Source organism: Trichomycterus rosablanca, chromosome 15 (genome assembly GCF_030014385.1).
Source record: "Trichomycterus rosablanca isolate fTriRos1 chromosome 15, fTriRos1.hap1, whole genome shotgun sequence".
Lineage (NCBI taxonomy): Eukaryota > Metazoa > Chordata > Actinopteri > Siluriformes > Trichomycteridae > Trichomycterus > Trichomycterus rosablanca.
Window position 1 is genome coordinate 30,241,504 of NC_086002.1, and position 22,265 is coordinate 30,263,768.

A 22,265-nucleotide genomic window follows, 5' to 3' on the forward strand; every position below is an offset into this window, starting at 1 on the left:
CTGGGAGGAGAACTGGGGAATAAAATGCAAAAAATACATGAATAAAAATAATACTTTATTATTTGATAACATTTAATTAATAGCTAATACAAATTGGGGACAAATGCAAAGAAGTGATTAAATAAAATGCAAATATAAATATATATATATATATATATTATTTTTTTTTTTATTAAAAAATATTTTAAATAGTGTTTTTTTTTTCTGCAATCGATTAATTGGATACGACCGAATTGAGAGGACAACTGAGAGGGGAGCGATGCAAAATAAATAAATAAATAAATAAAATGCAAAAAAATTTATAAAATAAAATATTAAAAAATATTTTAAGTGTTTTTTTCTGCAATCGATTAATTGGATACAACTAAATTGAGAGGACAATTGGGGAAAAAAAACAAACAAAAAAATAATAAATGAATGAAGTGCCAAAAAAATAAAATCAAAACATTGATTAATAATATTTAATATTCGATTAATAATAAAAAATTCGGAAAAAAAAATACAATCGCAATATTGGATACGACTAGATTGGGAAGAAAATTGGGTAAAAATGCACAAAATAAATAAATTAATAAATAAAATGCAAAAAATAAATTACCTGATTATTATTTGATAATATTTATCTTATAATTAATAAAAATTGGGAAAATATGCAAATAATTTAATAAAAACAATGCAAAAATATATATATATATATATTTGATTAATAATATTTTTAATAGTGGAAAACGGCAAAAAAAAGAAAGAAAAGTAAATAAATCAAGGCCAATATAAATACATACAAGATAGATTTTATTTATTTATTTTTGCATTTATTTAATTGCATTTTCCCCAATTCTCCTCCCAATCTAGTCGTATTCAATTATTCATAAGTTTCATAAAATATTAAGTCATTTAAAAAAATACAATAATAACACGCAACACTTACGATCAGATTAACTATAAGCTGCAGAAGCTGCTCGAACCAGGGAAGGACTTTCTCTTTGTAACTGCTGAACACGGAGTGCAGGATGTCCGACACTTTGGTAAGAATGTACACGTCGTTTTCATCCTAAAAAAACAAATAAAGAAAAACAAATAAATATAGATGTAATTAATAGTATTAATATTAATTTAAATAAAATAATCAGCATCTTTAATAAGCAAACTTGCCTCGTCTTGTAACGTCTCTTCAACTTGCTCGTCGTAATCCTCGTCCTGTCTCTTTGCTAAGTTAAAAAAATAAATTAATAAAATTTAGGCTTGTGTGTAGAAATCAGTCATTGGTTCGATTTTTTAAATAATAATAATAATAACAATAATAACAATAATAATAATAATAATAACAATAATAACAATAATAACAACAATAATAACAATAACAATAATAATAACAATAATAATAATAACAATAATAATAATAACAATAATAATAATAACAATAATAATAACAATAATAACAATAATAATAACAATAATAACAACAATAATAACAATAACAATAATAATAATACAATAATAACAACAATAACAATAATAATAACAATAATAATAATAATAACAATAATAACAATAACAATAATAATAATAATAACAATAATAATAATAATAACAATAACAATAATAACAATAACAATAATAATAACAATAATAATAATAATAATAACAATAATAACAATAATAACAATAATAATAACAATAATAACAACAATAATAACAATAACAATAATAACAATAATAATAATAACAATAATAACAATAATAAAATATTAATAATAACAACAACAATAACAATAATAATAATAATAATAACAACAATAATAACAATAATAACAATAATAATAACAATAATAATAATAATACTAACAACAATAATAATAACAATAATAACAATAATAATAATAATACTAACAATAACAATAATAATAATAATAATAATACAGCACCTTGTCTAATCTCCTGGTTTTTGAAGTGCTCCTCGAGTTTGGCCTTCAGAATCCCCCCCATCTCCTCGAAATGCTCGTTGTTGAGACAGCCGTCGCCCATCAACTCGATGCACTGGGAGAGCAATGAATAAAAGTTAAACTGGGATTACTGGGTGACGCGAGTGTAGAACTCTAGCGGAATGAAACATTACCTTGGCGAAAGAGTGCATGATCTCAGACAGCACGTCCGAGTCGGGCTCGGTCCCGATGGCTTTGATGAGGGCGTCGCACATGAAGTGCCACATCTGGGTGAGGTACTCCGGGCCCCTCACGCGGGCGCATTCCAGCAGGAGGGGCATGGACTCGGCGGCGGCCACTCGCACGCGTACGGGGGTCAGTCAAGGAACAGTGAGGTCAAACCCGCGGGCAATCGGTCCGAACGATGCGAAAGGGCAGCGGCCCGGCGGTTAAGTAATCGGAAGGTTGCTAGTTCAAGCCCCGTCACTACTAGGTTGTCACTGTCAGTCTGGATAACGGTGTCCTACACGTGCTGTCCTACAGCCATAAGTACATAATGCTTATATTTATTTGTTTATTTTATTTATTCATTTAGACCGGCTTGTGTTTTTGGTACTGAAAGGATATCGTCATGGAAGTAAAATTTGAGAAGAGGAACCATCAGCTTGACGACTTGCTCAGTGTACTCCACGAAACCTTCCTTCAGCTCTTTGGCATAGCAGACCTGAAAAAATAAAAGACAGAAGCTGAACGAACAGTGGAATGAACGAGAGAAAAAGGATTCCTGGTAATGCATCAATTGTGTAATTGGATATGACTAAATTGGGAGGAGAATTGGCAGGAAAATGAATAAACAGCATATCATTTAGTGGAGTTCATCAGTGTTCCGCTCCTGGGACCCCAACGGCATCCGAGGAGGGTGTATTCACCCCCCTATTCGCCCGTACTTCGTCCTTCCACTCCCGGCTCAGTCTCTTTCCATCCGGCAGAGCCGAGACTCGAACCGGGAGAGTTCAGGATGCGGAATATCCCGCCGCGCCACCTGGGTACCTCGTCAGTGTCCGGGTGTTTGACAGGATTCGGTCTTCCGTACAGTGGACAGTCAGTTCGCGATTTGGAAGCTCAAGTCACTCGGTCATGTGTCTTTTATATAGGTGATAAAGGAGTCTTGTGTTATGAGGCCGTGTCTGTGGTAAAGTAGGACGATATAAATGCAGAATTCGGCCTCCAAGAAAAACAGCAGACTGCAACCGCAGCAGGATACGTTACAATCGGCCCTTCGAGGGCCACAATAATGCTGATGTGGCATTACAGTACAGTTCGCCAGCTAACGTCTGCCTGCGCGTACCACAAACGGTTAAACTGTCCCCGACGAGCCCGCGTGTACAAATAAACGACACGTGCACTTTTACACCGACTAAAAGAACTCCGTTGGTCGCTCCGCATTCGTTTTTATTTTATAATAGCGTGCTGAACATGCACAGACACCCCCGTAGAGACCCCACACAGAGACCGCCAACGCACCAGCATCTGACACGCCGTAGCCTTCTCCTCCAGTCCAGCCGTCTTTATGCCGAAGCTCTGCTGGTCTCCGAGGTTCACGAACTCCCATCCGTCGTCCTCAGACATGTTCTCCATGTCCTGGGCTGTGCAAAAATATATAAATACATATCGTAAATACAGATCTCGAGTTCTTCTATGAGCCAGCTGGGGGTCTATCCGTGCGCGATACGGGTCTCCGGAAGGACCCGTGCTGTATGGTGGCGAACTCTGGGTTCGAATCTCGGCTCTGCATGGCTCGACCGCCAGTCCGTCGACCGGTTACCCTTGTTAGTAGCCCGAGGTGCCTGTACGGATGTGGAGGGACGTGCCACGATAAATCGAGGCCTGTACTGCACACGTGTCGGAGGGGGCGTGCGACAGCCACGGATATGACCATAGGATAAATAACATGCATAGAAAAGGGTGAACAAAGGGCGCGGCTTACTATCCAGCAGGGCCACTTCGGGCTTGATGGAGGCCGTTTTCATGAGCGGGCCCATGACCACGGGAAGGTACTGCTGGAACTCTTTGCCCAGGATCTTGCACATCCTCGCCCACGCCGAGATCATGTAGGAGATCTGGACACGGATATAAAAACACATTTTAAATCAAGCTGTCCCTTTTCAATTAAATTCATAAAAAGTAAGGAAATCATATACGATGGGACGGGAAAATCAACCAGCAACAATCACCTGGGGGTCGTCGTCCTCCAGATCGTTGAAGTCGGTCTGCGTCTTGAGGAGCAGCTGCATTACCGCCGACGCATCAGGCATAAACTGCGCACGGAAATGAAGCACAAAGCATGGGGATTAATACGTGCAAGCTAATCGCAGACCTAAAGATTATATATTTAACATACAAAAGAAGAGACGCACGTTCATTCCAGGGTTATAATCGCTAACGAAACCGAACGGCCATTAAAAGAAAAAACTAAACTAAAACTATAGATAAAATACGCTACGTTTTCGAGTTTGTCAATTTATTTATTTATTTACGTCTGCTGCTGGCACTGCACGGTACCTCATGCTCCCCGACGGTAGGGATGGGCGATAAGTCGAGATTTTATAAAATATCGATATATTTTCATACGCGATATAAGATAAGACGATATCGCGTATATCGATATAGATGTCGCGTTCCAGTTACAGGGGTTGGACAAAATAACTGAAACACCTGGTTTTAGACCACAATAATTTATTAGTATGGTGTAGGGCCTCCTTTTGCGGCCAATACAGCGTCAATCCGTCTTGGAAATGACATATACAAGTCCTGCACAGTGGTCAGAGGGATTTTAAGCCATTCTTCTTGCAGGATAGTGGCCAGGTCACTACGTGATGCTGGTGGAGGAAAACGTTTCCTGACTCGCTTCTCCAAAACACCCCAAAGCGGCTCAATAATATTTAGATCTGGTGACTGTGCAGGCCATGGGAGATGTTCAACTTCACTTTCATGTTCATCAAACCAATCTTTCACCAGTCTTGCTGTGTGTATTGGTGCATTGTCATCCTGATACACGGCACCGCCATTGGATGCACATGGTCCACCAGAATGGTTCGGTAGTCCTTGGCAGTGACGCGCCCATCTAGCACAAGTATTGGGCCAAGGGAATGCCATGATATGGCAGCCCAAACCATCACTTATCCACCCCCATGCTTCACTCTGGGCATGCAACAGTCTGGGTGGTACGCTTCTTTGGGGCTTCTCCACACCGTAACTCTCCCGGATGTGGGGGAAACAGTAAAGGTGGACTCATCAGAGAACAATACATGTTTCACATTGTCCACAGCCCAAGATTTGCGCTCCTTGCACTATTGAAACCGACGTTTGGCATCGGCACGAGTGACCAAAGGTTTGGCTATAGCAGCCCGGCCGTGCATATTGACCCTGTGGAGCTCCCGACGGACAGTTCTGGTGGAAACAGGAGAGTTGAGGTGCACATTTAATTCTGCCGTGATTTGGGCAGCCGTGGTTTTATGTTTTTTGGATACAATCCGGGTTAGCACCCGAACATCCCTTTCAGACAGCTTCCTCTTGCGTCCACAGTTAATCCTGTTGGATGTGGTTTGTCCTTCTTGGTGGTATGCTGACATTACCCTGGATACCGTGGCTCTTGATACATCACAAAGACTTGCTGTCTTGGTCACAGATGCGCCAGCAAGACGTGCACCAACAATTTGTCCTCTTTTGAACTCTGGTATGTCACCCATAATGTTGTGTGCATTGCAATATTTTGAGCAAAACTGTGCTCTTACCCTGCTAATTGAACCTTCACACTCTGCTCTTACTGGTGCAATGTGCAATTAATGAAGATTGGCTACCAGACTGGTCCAATTTAGCCATGAAACCTCCCACACTAAAATGACAGGTGTTTCAGTTATTTTGTCCAACCCCTGTAGATGTCGCGTTCCAGTTAGATCCGACAGTTCGTCTTTCTCTTCTCCCGGTTCGTCTCTGCGCACGTTCACCCGCCCCGCCCCCCTCCCTCACCGAACACAACCCGCCCCGCCCGCCCCACCGCCGATCCTTTCTGCCCTCAGAACACATTTCTGTAAGTAAAATCTAAGGTTGAGGAGCTGGTTAGTACAAAGAATAACGTGTATTCTGTAGAGAACGCCGAAAACGAGTCCAGACGAAAGGTTCCAGCTCCGTGTCCCTCCATTCGTTTCTCACTTCAAATCCCAAAGTCGGGCCGCTCAGGTGGCGCAGCGGTAAAAAGAGACGCGCTGCAACCAGGGCTGGATTCTGAGAAGCGTGGTATCGAATCCAGCCTCGCTTCACCGGTTCGAAGCCGAGTGGCTGTATGAGCAACGATTGGCCGGTTGCTTATGTGGGGGGTGGGACAAAGAACCGGATGTGGGTCTCTCTCGGTCAGAATGCGATTGCGTTCTCTGCCGGCTGATTGGAGGCGCTTACGCAGAGATGGGAGAGGGTGCCCTTAGGGTGTGTCTCTCCGCATGCAACGCTGGGTGGCGCCAAACTCGTCGATGTGTGGGTGGCAAAGACGCATCCGGCTGCTGCTCGTGTTTCGGAGGGGATACGGGTTAGCTTCAATCACCTTTTAATTTTCCAAAATCAACATTTTTTATCAGTTCAACCAGAAATAAAAAGTGCGAGCGCGTATACACGCATTTATACATTCATATAAATCAGGGGTGTCAAGCTCATCCACACATCCGGCCCGCCACGTCATCTCACGCGGCCCGCTAGAGCTTAAACGACTGTACGATTGTTGTGATGGGTCGAGTCATTACAGAGGTACTAGTGTAATACGAGTCCTGCGCCTTTAAGTAGCAACCGCTGACATCGTAGTCATGGCAACTAACGTTGACCTTCGCTAGAAGCCAGGTGACTTTTACGGCAAAAGAACGCGGGGTAGCGTCGTCAGTAACGTAAACAATAATAAATAAATACAGATAATTATATTGCAATATAATACAGAAGCATCGTCTGTAAGTAGTGGCGTTTATATTCTCAGTTGTTAGTAAATGTTTAGTGAGTATATCACAGCGCTTTAGTTACAAATTTACCCTAATTAAATACAATTGTTACCGTTACTATAGCAATTAGTATCTTTACACAGAATGCTAACTCGTTATTTTACGTTTGGTTAAATCTCATATTGTACCAGATGTAACACTTGACTACAGCTGTGTGCTTTTACTGTATTAAGTTCTTTATTGGTTTTATTGTTTGTATTTTTACTTCATTTTGATGCACACAGCGTATCACACAGCTGGGAAGCAAATAAAACCGACTGTATTCTGAAGAGAGCTGTCTGTGTGTCTGTCTGTCTGTCTAGCTGAGAAAGGGGGATAAACTATTAGTGAGGGCAGAATGATTGTCTTAAAATACACTACATAACCTGCAGTTCTCAGAATGCAGGCTGATTTTATGAACTGCAAAGTGACACATCCCGCCAGTAGATGATGTTAAGAAATATTTACACATAATCCCAAAATGTACAAGAAGATAAGTAAGAAAATTAAGCATAAGGAGGAAATTTAATGAAAGTGAAAACAAGTTTGTGCCTCAGGAAGAGAAAGCGGTGCGTCTCTTGTGTTATGAGGCCGTGTCTGTGGTAAAGTAGGACGATATAAATGCAGAATTCGGCCTCCAAGAAACACAACAGACTGCAATCGCAGCAGGATACGTTACAATCGGCCCTTCGAGGGCCACCATAATGCTGATGTGGCCCTCGGTGAAAATGAGTTCGACACCCCTGATATAAAGTGTAAATCAGTAAATAATAACGTGACGCCGCGTCCCCTGTTCTGACTTACTTTTTCCTGCCCTTGTAATTCACACAAGAACTATTTATCCTAAAAAAAAAATAGGGGGCTATTCTAAGAAAAAAAAACGCTGCATTATTTTTTACATTATTATTATTATTATTACCGTATAGGACCCAGTTCTGTAATACAGGCATAACTAATCGTACACGTCACATAGTGGTGGTAAATTCGGTTCATTCAGTGATGTGATTCGGTTCACTTGAGTCACTTGTCCCGACATCTTGATTGCGATTGATTTACTGCATGAAAATGCATCCAGATCTCACTTGTGTTCCGTGCACTCGGAGCCAGGGCCAATCAGAGGACTCGTAGGATCCGGGTTCATCGAGATCCCGGACTCGTGATTCCTGATTCAGTACGAAGATTCGAATCCTTAACCGAGGCGATTCAATATTTCTTGTTCTCGGCCTGTTTACTGCAGAGTAAGTTCGTGCAATTTTATTAATTTTTGGATGTTTACTAGGAGCAACAACAATCAAATATATTTGTAACAGTTTCACCGTGACATGTACGATTAGTTCTTATTACAGAATCGAGTTCTTTACGGTAATAGAACAGGGGACGCGGCGTAACGTTATTATGACTTTTTGCTCCGTCTTCTCAGCACTTGTACCTGATTTACACTTTATATATGAAGCATTTATACTAGGGCTGTCAAACGATTAAAAAATTTAATCGCGATTAATCTCAGAATTTCATATAGTTAATCGCGATTAATCGCATTAAAAAAAAAAAAAAAGAAAACAAGGATTTTTAAGTGAAATGTTACAATTAAAATGGTGAACACATTTTAAATGTACTTATGTTAAAAACTGCTGGGACAAGAGAAAACTGTAAGGGAGTTTTATTCACTCACATACTAGGCAGTAATACTACTCAGCAGAGACCCTTAACTTCGTATAAATGTCAGATTGTAAGTTAGAATTTCTCCAAACATTGTAGATCAGCGGTGCTTCAGGTGGGATAAGGCGTAGTTATTGTAACAGACTTTTCTGTGCTTGTATCGTGACATTTGATGGACGTTTCTACACGAAGTGAGTGTGTTTTGACCCTTTGGGGCTTCCATAGTTCATGGAATAGCATGCTTGGCTAACGCGATGACTCCAGCTGTCCTCTATTCGGTACCGTAACAGAAAAAGTAATAAAAGTTTTCTGCTCCCGACAACTTGTGAATATAGCGTGTATTTATTTCTTTATTAAGCGAGTTAAGCTGATCGCCATAACATACAACACTAACATGTACACAAAAACTCATTCACAATCAACACAGTCTTGTTCCCTGGGTTCTGACAACTCATACTAGTGACTATATTACCTGCATCTTTGCACAATATTGGATTGTTTTTGCACCTTATTCTCACCTTATTCTACCTGCTGCTATATAAACCCTCCGCTGCTAACTGGATATCAGAATACGTTTTTATCAGGGCTGTCGAAGTTAACGCGATAATAATAACAACGCGTTCCAGTGTTGCCAGATTGGGCGGTTATCCGCCAAATTGGGCGGATTTCGTTGGAAAACAATTTAATAGCATTTAAATAACACTTCTGTTTAAAAGAAAATATTCAGTTTTGAGAAGCACCAGCATTGTAGAAGGTTATTAAAAGTAAAGTCAATTTTCAATGCTGATTTGGCTTAAGTGTTGGTCAGTCTGTATCATATTCTTGAAATGATAAAGTATTGCAAAGGAATATCTTTGAAATTCTTCCTCATAATGTTAAGGTTGCTATATCTTGGTTTTTCACTCGTCAGGGAAAATTAAGAGAGAAATAAGCTTATTATTATCATGCGTGTGATATATATCATTTACGTGATCTGCGTATCACGTTACCACTGTGTGTTGTACGTCACTGAGCTGATATGTGTATCAGGTGACCAGCTGGTAACGCCGTGTTATGTTTAAGTGTGATGCTCCAAGTTGTGGATTAAGCAATAAAGACAAACTCGTTCTCCACATAACTAGTGTCATTTGTATTTCGTGGTTAAGTACAAAACATAACAATGCGGGTCTTCGTGATGTAATTCTACATGGCACGCACTGCCTGTATAGGTACATTTTTCCTGTATAGAATTTGCGTTAACGGCACTATTTTTTTTAAATCGCGTTAAATTGAGATCGCGTTAATGCGTTATTATCGCGTTAACTTCGGCTCATTACCTCATTAATGTAAATATTGTAATTTTTATTGTTATTATTTTGCACTGTTTTGTTAATATTTTACTATTTCATATTTATATGTAACTGTTTTGTATATATTTGTTCTTTTTTATTGCTCTTTTTATTATTCGTCATGCCAATAAAGCTTCTTTTGAGTTCGAGTATGAGAGCCGTAACCGAGCTACAGAGAAACCATGCAGACGATGAGCGGTGCTCTTAGTAGAACGACAAATAATTGAGAAATGAACTATAAACTTGTTTAATGACGTTAAATCTGATCGGTTCATGGCGCGTATGTTTTGAAGCAGAAACAAACACGGGCTCGTCTCTGCACAAGAGAGGATTGTTCTGAAGCTTAATGCAGTGCAACCACAGCACGTCTCCTCCCTGTAGTGTTTTTGTGTGTTAGCAGTCCGAGGGAGGCAGAGTGTAAGTTTTTTAATGCATTTTAGACTGGGGTGACTCGAGATTTTGAATACTTTTAAAGGGTGTGCTGTGCATTTTGTGTGTGTGTGTGTGTGTGTGTGTGTGTCTCGCTCGCTCTCCGTGATATTGAAAGTGTTTCGGATTTGAATATCGACAATATACAGCTCTTATCACGACTTACGATTAATTCTCTCTACTGATGCGAAGCTGAATGGGTGGATCACAGTCTAGAACTGCACAGAAATAAAAGACTCGGTTCCTTTCGTTCATTTCAAAGATCCGCTCAATAGAATCGGATCGTTCGCGAACGACCCATCACTAGTATATCTGCAGTCACCACTGACCGTTACATTGTTTAGCGGAGCAGCCTTGTGATGTCAGGAACGAGATCAGTGAACTTCAAAACGCAGATCTGCTCTGATAAAAGCGAGAGAGCTACCGAGAACTTGACTGAGAACGTTTCGGAAATTCCGAGATGGAAAGCGCGAACGTGAAGTATAGACGTAATGAAGTACGGTGGCCGCGTAGCCCCGAATATGTTCAAAAACACATTCGTTTTAATGCAATTAAACTGATTTCATTAAAATAGAATTATAAGAACTTTAAAACAGATTCATTATTATAATTATTAAATTATAAAAAAGGGGGGGGGGGGGGGGGAGACACGTTTACATTTTTGTTAAATGGTATCTTTCGTTGAGTTATTATTACACAATACTTACTCTGACCTTTTTGAATCCTGCACCTGAAAAATAACCCACAGTATAAAAAAAACTAAAACTAATACTAGAACTAATGGAAACTAAACTAAAACTAAGCATTAAAAAAATAAACAACGAAATAAAACTATAATGAAAAATTTTAAACTATTATAACCTTGGTTCATTCTACACCGACCTTCTCCTTGCCCACGGCGAGGCCGATCAGGCTGATGCACTCGATGGTCTTGCCCCTGAGCAGCCGCAGCTCCTTCTGCACGGCGTTCTCCACGATGTGCTTGAGCGAGGGCATGAAGAGGTCGTAGTAGGGCACGAACCTCTCCTCCGCCGTGTCGGCCACCGACGCTATGGAGGTCACCACCTGCTCCAGGACCAGCTTGGTGCCTTTCTGAATCAGCTGGTGAGGGAAAAGCAGAACGTCGGCTTTTATGGGGCCGGGCCAACAGACCGATGGGCAAGCTCGCTAGGTATGAAGCAAAAGCCCGAACCTCTTGGAGCTTGGCATCCATGATGACGCGAAGGTGCTGAACCAGACTGTCCAGGTAGGGGACGAGGAGCGCTTTGGGACAGTCCTCGGTGAAGTTGATGAGGGCGGCGGCGGCGTGAGCCTGGACGCGGGGGTTGGACTGGTCCTCCATGGTCTGGAGCAGGGCGGAGATGACCTGTAAAGAGAAGAAAACAAAACAAACGTTTGCCATCTCACCCCGGTTATGAACAGAAATGCCCTAATGGTCCCTGATCTCGGCTCTAGAGGCCTGACAGCATGGCGGATGGGTGTGGTCTTGTAAACATAGGTCGTTAGTAGGGAATACCGTTCTAGGGTCTATCTGATTACATTCCCCACATAGTGCACTAGATTGTATATCAGATAACAGATTTATGCTCCCTACATAGTGCACTAGATTGTATATCAGATAACGGATTTTTGTTCCCTACATAGTGCACTAGATTGTATATCAGATCATGGATTTATGTTCCCTACATAGTGCACTAGATTTATGTTCCCTACATAGTGCACTAGATTGTGTATCAGATAACGGACTTATGTTCCCTACATAGTGCACTAGATTGTATATCAGATCATGGATTTATGTTCCCTACATAGTGCACTAGATTGTATATCAGAAAACAGATTTATGTTCCCTACATAGTGCACTAGATTGTATATCAGAAAACGGATTTATGTTCCCTACATAGTGCACTAGATTGTATATCAGATAACGGATTTATGTTCCCTACATAGTGCACTAGATTGTATATCAGATAACGGATTTATGTTCCCTACACAGTGCACTAGATTGTATATCAGATAACGGATTTATGTTCCCTACACAGTGCACTAGATTGTATATCAGATAACGGATTTATGTTCCCTACGCAGTGCACTAGATTGTATATCAGATAACGGATTTATGTTCCCTACATAGTGCACTAGATTGTATATCAGATAACGGATTTATATTTCCTACATAGTGCACTAGATTGTATATCAGATAACGGATTTATGTTCCCTACATAGTGCACTAGATTGTATATCAGATAACGGATTTATGTTTCCTACATAGTGCACTAGATTGTATATCAGATAACGGATTTATGTTCCCTACATAGTGCACTAGATTGTATGTCAGATAACGGATTTATATTTCCTACATAGTGCACTAGATTGTATATCAGATAACGGATTTATGTTCCCTACACAGTGCACTAGATTGTATATCAGATAACGGATTTATGTTTCCTACATAGTGCACTAGATTGTATATCAGATAATGGATTTATGTTCCCTACATAGTGCACTAGATTGTATGTCAGATAACGGATTTATGTTCCCTACATAGTGCGCTAGATTGTATATCAGATAACGGATTTATGTTCCCTACATAGTGCACTAGATTGTATATCAGATAACGGATTTATGTTCCCTACACAGTGCACTAGATTGTATATCAGATAACGGATTTATGTTCCCTACATAGTGCACTAGATTGTATATCAGATAACGGATTTATGTTCCCTACATAGTGCACTAGATTGTATATCAGATAACGGATTTATGTTCCCTACATAGTGCACTAGATTGTATATCAGATAACGGATTTATGTTCCCTACATAGTGCACTAAGTTGTATATCAGATAACGGATTTACGTTCCCTACATAGTGCACTAGATTGTATATCAGATAACGGATTTATGTTCCCTACACAGTGCACTAGATTGTGTATCAGATAACGGATTTATGTTCCCTACATAGTGCACTAAGTTGTATATCAGATAACGGATTTACGTTCCCTACATAGTGCACTAGATTGTATATCAGATAACGGATTTATGTTCCCTACATAGTGCACTAGATTGTGTATCAGATAACGGACTTATGTTCCCTACATAGTGCACTAGATTGTATATCAGATCATGGATTTATGTTCCCTACATAGTGCACTAGATTGTATGTCAGATAACGGATTTATGTTCCCTACACAGTGCACTAGATTGTATATCAGATAACGGATTTATGTTCCCTACATAGTGCACTAAGTTGTATATCAGATAACGGATTTACGTTCCCTACATAGTGCATTAGATTGAAAATCAGATAACGGATTTATGTTCCCTACACAGTGCACTAGATTGTATATCAGATAACGGATTTATGTTCCCTACACAGTGCACTAGATTGTATATCAGATAACAGATTTATGTTCCCTACACAGTGCACTAGATTTATGTTCCCTACATAGTGCACTAGATTGTGTATCAGATAACGGATTTATGTTCCCTACATAGTGCACTAGATTGTGTATCAGATAACGGATTTACGTTCCCTACATAGTGCACTAGATTGTATATCAGATCACGGATTTATGTTCCCTACACAGTGCACTAGATTGTATATCACATAACGGATTTATGTTCACTACATAGTGCACTAGATAGTGTATTACATAATTAATTATGTTCCCTACATAGTGCACCAAGTTGTATATCAGATAACGGATTTATGTTCCCTACATAGAGCACTAGATTGTATATCAGATAACGGATTTACGTTCCCTACATAGTGCACTAGATTGTATATCAGATAACGGATTTATGTTCCCTACATAGTGCACTAGATTGTGTATCAGATAACGGATTTATGTTCCCTACATAGTGCACTAGATTGTATGTCAGATAACGGATTTATGTTCCCCACATAGTGCACTAGATTGTATATCAGATAACGGATTTATGTTCCCTACACAGTGCACTAGATTGTGTATCAGATAACGGATTTAGGTTCCCTACATAGTGCACTAGATAGTATTTTAAATACGAATTCTTTACATATTTAAACAAAACCTGTTAATGTAACTCAAATATGCCTAAATGTGTTGAATCGAAATCGAATCGAATCGATCCAGGAGATTAGTGGCGATACCCAGCCCTACTGAGCGGTTATATGTGAACGCCAGAACGACAACATCCAGACGTCCCTGATCACAAATCCCTACAGCCGTGATCCCCTGTGCCCTGTGGCTATGACTAAAGTCGACGTGGACGGTCCCCGCTCCTAGATGACCCGACATAAAACTGACCCCGAAGGTTTCCTATTAAATTTTTGCTTGTACGGCTGATCTGCTTGCTCATTTCCACATAAAATATCAAATAAACAGTAAATTAATACCAGTCAGGATTTAATAGGTCAGAATTAGTGTCGACCCCCAACGGTACCTTGTCGTGGAATTTCTTCTGGAAGGTCGGAGCGAAATCTGTGGCCATCTGACCGACAGCGTTACAAGCTGCGTATCGGACTCTGGGATGCTAAAGAAGAAAGTACGAGAGTAATTAAAGTATAAATCACCAACACGTGTCCGCATTGGATCTGTTAAGCTGGTTAGAAGCGGTTCTACTCACAGGATCCTGACAGAAGATAAGAACGAAGCTGACGATCTCGTTTAGGATCAGCTCCATCTGCTGATGGCAGCCCTCGCCGATGGCGGACAGAGCCATGAGGCCGGCGTGCCTGTACCTCCAGTCCTCTGCGGAACACGATCGAAAATGAAACTTGCGTGTGTGTTTATACTTGTGGGGGGGGCTGGTGTAATATCCGCCCTCCGCCGAGCGCTTCTCGTGCGCCCGCACTTTGACGAGGCCAGTCCCACTTACGGAGAGTCACACGCCGAGCGCCTGTGTACAAGCACCTCAGGATGGTAACCAGGGTCCTTACACTGCGTCGAAGACCCCGCCCCTTCACTAGTCTGGTCTTTTCCCTCCCACCAGCCAATCGTGCCTGCTAGGGGGCGCCTAACTACTAAGGCAGCTGATCAGGTAGGCAGCAGGCAGCAAGGCGGCTCACTAGGTATTGAGACAGACCCGAATCTTTGCACTAAGCAGTTTGAATGTAAACACACTCACGGTTCTGCAGCATCTGCATGATGTGTTGTTTGATCATGGGCAGCATGATCTTCCCTCCCAGGCCACACGCGATTCTGTCCAGAGCGCTCTCGCCCGCCACCGCGTTGCTGTGGAAGAGGGCACCTCGTTATTCACTCATTATTATACAACAGTTCGTCCCGACCTTACGATCCGATTGGTCGAGGAGCGTCCTAACCTTCTCACACCACAACCGTGTCACTCCGCTGACGCGTCGCCAGTAACGACGGGCTTCACGCACACAAGCGCGCACGCGGGCGACACGGACGTTTATTCCCGATCGCGTTTTAAACACGTTATCTGATATACAATCTAGTGCACTATGTAGTGAACATAAATCCGTTATCTGATATACAATCTAGTGCACTATGTAGTGAACATAAATCCGTTATCTGATATACAATCTAGTGCACTGTGTAGGGAACATAAATCCGTGATCTGATATACAATCTAGTGCACTATGTAGGGAACATAAATCCGTGATCTGATACACAATCTAGTGCACTATGTAGGGAACATAAATCCGTGATCTGATACACAATCTAGTGCACTGTGTAGGGAACATAAATCCGTGATCTGATACACAATCTAGTGCACTATGTAGGGAACATAAATCCGTTATCTGATACACAATCTAGTGCACTGTGTAGGGAACATGAATCCGTTATCTGATACACAATCTAGTGCACTATGTAGGGAACATAAATCCGTTATCTGATACACAATCTAGCGCACTGTGTAGGGAACATAAATCCGTGATCTGATATACAATCTAGTGTACTGTGTAGGGAACATAAATCCGTTATCTGATACACAATCTAGTGCACTGTGTAGGGAACATAAATCCGTGATCTGATATACAATCTAGTGCACTATGTAGGGAACATAACCAATTGTCTAATTCACCCCCTAGTGCGCTATGTAGGGAACATAACCAATTGTCTAATTCACTATCTAGTGCACTATGTAGGGAACATAATTATGTAATATACAATTTAGTGCACTATGTAGGGAACATAATTATGTAATATACAATTTAGTGCACTATGTAGGGAACATAACTAATTATGTAATACACTATTTAGTGCACTATGTAAGAAACACAAATCATCTAGTTATACTTTCAAGTGCACTATGTAGGGAACATAAATCCGTGATCTGATATACAATCTAGTGCACTATGTAGGGAACATAAATCCGTTATTTGATATACAATCTAGTGCACTGTGTAGGGAACATAAATCCGTGATCTGATACACAATCTAGTGCACTATGTAGTAAACATAAATGTGTTATTTGATATACAATCTAGTGCACTATGTAGGGAACATAAATCCGTGATCCGATACACAATCTAGTGCACTATGTAGTAAACATGAATGTGTTATTTGATACACAATCTAGTGCACTATGTAGGGAACATAAATCCGTGATCTGATACACAATCTAGTGCACTATGTAGGGAACATAAATCCGTGATCTGATACACAATCTAGTGCACTATGTAGGGAACATAATTATGTAATATACAATCTAGTGCACTATGTAGGGAACATTAATTATGTAATACACTATTTAGTGAACTATGTAAGAAACACAAATCATCATCTAGTTATACTTTCTAGTGCACTATGTAGGGAACATAATTATGTAATACACAATCTAGTGCACTATGTAGGGAACATTAATTATGTAATACACTATTTAGTGCACTATGTAGGGAACATTAATTATGTAATATACAATCTAGTGCACTATGTAGGGAACATAATTATGTAATATACAATCTACTGCACTATGTAGGGAACATTAATTATGTAATACACTATTTAGTGCACTATGTAAGAAACACAAATCATCATCTAGTTATACTTTCTAGTGCACTATGTAGGGAACCTAAATCCGTGATCCGATACACTATCTAGTGCACTATGTAGTACACATGAATGTGTTTGTGACGCGAACAGTTAGCTTAGTAGCTCAGTTAGCAGCTCCTAAAAGTGCTGTTATCACCCATAATCCTTTGGTGTGCGCGCGAGAGGTTTTTTAGCTTTTTTTTTTTTCCTTCGGAGGTTCTTGCCTCCTTCTTCTTGTTCTTACCTCCCTTGTATAAAAGCAATACAGCACTTGAGGTCGTGTGTTATCGCGAATAACATCACGGCTGTAAGACGCTCTTGTACCACGTCTTACAAAATGTGTTGCACCCATCTCCCCTTTCAGCAGAACAAATGTGCTCAGTGTACAATTTCATTTATAATCCATCCAACCATCCGCAGCCTAGGAACGGGGACGCAAAGCGAGAGTTCACCTGTCAAAGTCGTCGTCTTCCAGTTCGTCCGCCAACGCCCAATCCTCGTCCTCCTCCAGGTCCACCATCATGGATAACATCTGAGGAACTGAGACAAACAAAACAAAGAAGTTCATGTGAAAAGCTGAACAATCATGGTTTGGTACAAAATCACTCAACACTAGCTGATATAACCACATGGGTGAGGGATTACTTTATCAAACCTTTATCAAGCTCTACAATAGCCTTATGTAAACCACGTCCAGAAGCGGCGTCGATTTCTCTGGGCTCGGGGGCATCCAGGATGGACCGTCACACAGTAAAAACGCGTATTGTGGTCAGATAAATCAGCGAGGACGAAAAGGACCGTACAGACTGCTATGAGGAACGAGTCCAAAAGCCAGGGTCTGTCATGGTATGGGGCGTGTCGGTGCCCTTGGTGAAGGTCATTAACACTTCTGTGATGGCAGCATTAATGCAGAAAAGTACATCGAGATCTTAGAGCAGCAAGTGCTGCCTTCAAGACATCCACGCATTTTTCAACAACACAAGGAAGAAGGGTACGGGTGCTGGACCGGCCCGCCTGCAGTCCTGACCCGTCCCCAATGGATGGCTTACCACTCTGAGCCACGATGGCGGTGTGTTTCCTCAGCATGGCGGCGGCCGTCTCCGACAGGGTGACGATAACCTCCAGAGCCAGCTGCCTCTGCATGTTCGTTAGGTTCGTATCGGCGCACAGCTGAAAGCAAGAAACAAAAACGAAGAAGGACCATTTCTTAAATCTCACTTTCATAGCAGGGATCATGCAGTGACCCAACTTTAGGTCACACTCTAAGAAAGACAGAGGACGACAATTTGGGGGTTCTGTGATTCAACCCTTCACATGCCAGCTAAAATTGAATAGGCAGGGATGAAAGAGTCACCTGCTCCGATTTGTATTCGTTTTAAATGAGAACTGATCACTCACTACTAGGGCTGGGCGATATGGATCAAAAATTATATCTCGATATTTTTTTCTGAATGGCGATATACGATATATATCTCGATATTTTTTTATCCCATAAGGTAATAACAAAAAGACACTTCTGAGACAAAGCTACATGTTCCAATTTTTTTACAGGCACTTTTATTAATATTCATGCTGGGGAAGCTTCACACAAGAATTATTTTTCCTTAAAAAAAAAAAAAGAGCTATTCTAAGAAAAACAAGAGTTGTTTTCTAAGGCATCTCCTGTTGTCTAACGTGAATTACAAATATATTGTCTGGCCCTTTAAGAATGTTAAGTGCACTATAGGGCGCAGGGAGCGAGTGTGTAGGGAAGATGTCGGAATGACACGGTTTCCGGCTGAGCTTGTGCGACATTAAAAGTAAAGCCCCGTTAAAGTAAACCCCTCGTTATGTTTGGACTTTATACATTATTTTATGTATATGTCGCCACAACATTAACATTTACATTAATATTTTCTTTTACTGTATAGAACTCAGTTCTGTAATCCAGGCAGAACTAATCGTTCATGTTACTGTGTAACTATTACAACATTTAATGTATTTTAATCAGCGTTCTGCTTCATGCACTTTATTATTATTTAACAGCTTTATTTGTTGTTTAATTGCTGTTTGCTCCTTGTTTACTGCAGAGTTAGTTCATGCAATTTAATAATGTTTGGTTGTTTACTGGCCGACAACAAGAAATACTATAATAGAAGATAAATAAATAAATGAATGACGTGTCGGACGTCGGGCGATCGTCCAGTATAAACTAACACGACCACGTACAACATCCAGTACAGAAATCACCCCCCATAATGTTTGTTTTTACAGATAGAGCAAATATATGCACATCACATATACAAACACAAGAGTCAGAACAACAGGAGACGCACCGCTACGTTATTATTACTTTCTCAACACTTAATGTGAAGTAAATACGTACATGTCAGCGCGTGCATGCGCTTGTGTTGGTTTTTGAAACGAATAACGACTCGTTTTCTTGTTTTTTAACTTTGGGATTTGAAGTGAAAAACGAATGAAGGTACACGGAGCTGGAACCTTTTATCTGGACTTGTTTTCGACGTTCTCTACAGAATACATTATTCTGCTGCTCATCTGACTCTTCGAATTCGAACCGTCTCCAAATAATTCCAAAAAGAGGCATTATTTTTCTTTTTAGTAAGCAGCTCCTCTTCGATAGCTTCTGTCGTGTCTTTATCCGTCTCCATGCTATCGCTGCCTGCAGGAATTACTGGTGAAGCGGTGGGGAGGGGCGAGTTGTGTTCAGTGAGGGAGAGGGGCGGGGCAGTGAGGGAGAGGGGCGGGGCAGGTGAACATGTGCAGAGACAAACTGGGAGAAGAGAAAGACGAACTGTCGGATCTAACTGAAACGTAACATCTATATCGATATATGCGATATTGTCTTATCTTATATCGCGTATGAAAATATATCGATATTTTATAAAATCTCGATATATCGCCCAGCCCTACTCACTACGTTAAAAAAAAAAAAATAAAAAATAACATATTATGCCGCTCAGGTGGCGCAGAGGTAAAATACGCTGGCACACCAGAGCTGGGATTTCGAATGCATCGTATCGTATCGTATCGAATCTCAGCTCTGCCATCCGGCTACGTGACAACACTGGTTTAGACATTAATGGCTGTATATCGAGTTATTTTGAGGGAAGAATAAATGTACACTGTTATATAAGCTGCACACAGACTACTTTTCATTGTGTCAGTGTCATTTTGTCAGTGTTGTCCCATGAAAAGATATACTTAAATATCTGCAGAAATGTGAGGGGTGTACTCACTTTTGTGATACACTGTATATTAGAGATGGGACGATCGATCGGCTACGAATCGGTATCGGACGATTTTTTATCAAAATGTGGTTTAAGGGCCGTGTTACAAACATCACACTCATCCGGACAGTCGTAGCGCTGGTGCCAATGGAACCAGCGAGGATGAGTCCAACATAAAACGTGTTCGTACCTTGAGACAGAGCTGCAGCGTCGCCTCCAGGTTCGGCCTCAGGTATTTCGGGGCGGTGTCGGCGATTTCCACCAGAGACTTCAGCACCGAGTCGTCGCTTTGGTAACAGGATTCGTTCACCGCCTGAACACGGTCAACCCGGCGTTTAATTAAACGCTATTTCTTACCAGTACTGACTTATATAGATAAAAAGTGAAGGCGTGCGAGAGCGCCGTTACCTGGAGGATCCCGGGCAGCAGATCTGAGAAATGTTTAAGCAGAGGGGTGTTGCTCTCGTTGGCCAGGATGAAGGACGCGGTGGCGCGTGCGGCCAGGGTTCGGATCTGTAGGGTGGATTAAAAAACAGGCAGTGTTAGGACCAGGCTGTATTAGAACCAGATCAGTCGACTGCTAAGCTTAAAATTGCCTATTAGTAGTAGTGGCAGGTCAAAGGTTTAAAGACTTTACAACTAGGGTTGCCAAATATTTCACCTTTATGGGCATTTCTTAAGTATCTCCAATTAACCTGACTGAGGAAACCCACACAGACATGGGGAGAACATGCAAACTCCACACATCAGAGGACCCAGACCGCTCCGCCTGGGATTTGACCCCTGGACCTCCTTGCCGTGAGGTGACCGTGCTACCCACCGAGCCGCCCTCGTGACATATACAGTATATATATGACGGGTTTATCGGAACGTATCAGAACCCCATCTTAAACCGAGCAGACACGCGGTCAGGGTCACACTAACCTGCGGGTTCTCCTGGTCCTGCATGCACTGCACCAACATGCGCTTTATAACCTCCATATAATGTTGCTGCTGGTTGCCAAATATTCCTGGGAAATTCCTGCAAAGAAAAACAAAATGTGTAAATAAAAACAAAAATAAATAAATAAATAAAAGGGTCGCAGAGCAAAATAATGATAATTAAATAAACTCATTTTAACAGGCACTTAAAGACAAAACCAATCCGTATGTGAACGCCCCTTGCAATCAATTTAATCGGTGGTACAGCCGAACTGATGATGATTTTAAATTACTATTAAATTGAATTTCTGCAACTTACCTTCATATATAAAACTTTTTTTAGAAATTAAAATAAAGTCCGAGTTACTAATTACTGCCACACACAAGACAATTTAATCAAAAGTGTCCATCAACGTGCGTTATGGGAAAATCAACGTGTCGTTCTGCTGCCAACTGGTGGTTACATGTGGAATTACACAACGCTACAGAGACACGATGTATAAATAAACAAACGCACAAATAAATACTTTAATAAATAAAAAAAACACTCAAGTCATTATTGTTATGTATTTCTACATTTTACACAACATCTAAGACATGTGGTCTATTTCCATACTTCTACAATTATTATGGTATTTTTTTTACACTCACTTTTCTGATTTGTTCCTGTATTTTAAACTTTTAATTTCTGTATTTCTACATTTTTTTAAAGTTTTTCTACGTTCATCCGTGTACTACATTTAATAGTCTGTATTTTTACATTATTTCTGTATTTCTACAT

The 22,265-nt window shown here is 40.6% G+C and overlaps 1 protein-coding gene and 1 pseudogene across 1 annotated transcript in view; both read right to left on the bottom strand.

Moving 5' to 3' along the window:
- The window catches only part of LOC134328691 (NACHT, LRR and PYD domains-containing protein 3-like), a 1,194,473-nt pseudogene that overhangs the window by 247,098 nt on the left and 925,110 nt on the right, over positions 1 to 22,265 (bottom strand).
- The window catches only part of kpnb3 (karyopherin (importin) beta 3), a 38,463-nt gene that overhangs the window by 3,549 nt on the left and 12,649 nt on the right, over positions 1 to 22,265 (bottom strand). Inside the window, exons 5-22 of the mRNA XM_063009357.1 lie at positions 21,488 to 21,584; positions 20,972 to 21,076; positions 20,754 to 20,876; positions 18,383 to 18,503; positions 17,786 to 17,873; positions 15,460 to 15,566; positions 14,959 to 15,083; positions 14,776 to 14,865; positions 11,549 to 11,722; positions 11,239 to 11,457; positions 4,157 to 4,240; positions 3,910 to 4,042; positions 3,447 to 3,568; positions 2,550 to 2,646; positions 2,117 to 2,289; positions 1,926 to 2,037; positions 1,153 to 1,208; positions 929 to 1,051 (exon numbers count right to left, since the gene is read on the bottom strand). Of these exons, the coding sequence (XP_062865427.1) occupies positions 929 to 1,051; positions 1,153 to 1,208; positions 1,926 to 2,037; positions 2,117 to 2,289; positions 2,550 to 2,646; positions 3,447 to 3,568; positions 3,910 to 4,042; positions 4,157 to 4,240; positions 11,239 to 11,457; positions 11,549 to 11,722; positions 14,776 to 14,865; positions 14,959 to 15,083; positions 15,460 to 15,566; positions 17,786 to 17,873; positions 18,383 to 18,503; positions 20,754 to 20,876; positions 20,972 to 21,076; positions 21,488 to 21,584 (2,149 nt within the window). The remainder of the gene's footprint in view (positions 1 to 928; positions 1,052 to 1,152; positions 1,209 to 1,925; positions 2,038 to 2,116; positions 2,290 to 2,549; positions 2,647 to 3,446; positions 3,569 to 3,909; positions 4,043 to 4,156; positions 4,241 to 11,238; positions 11,458 to 11,548; positions 11,723 to 14,775; positions 14,866 to 14,958; positions 15,084 to 15,459; positions 15,567 to 17,785; positions 17,874 to 18,382; positions 18,504 to 20,753; positions 20,877 to 20,971; positions 21,077 to 21,487; positions 21,585 to 22,265) is intronic.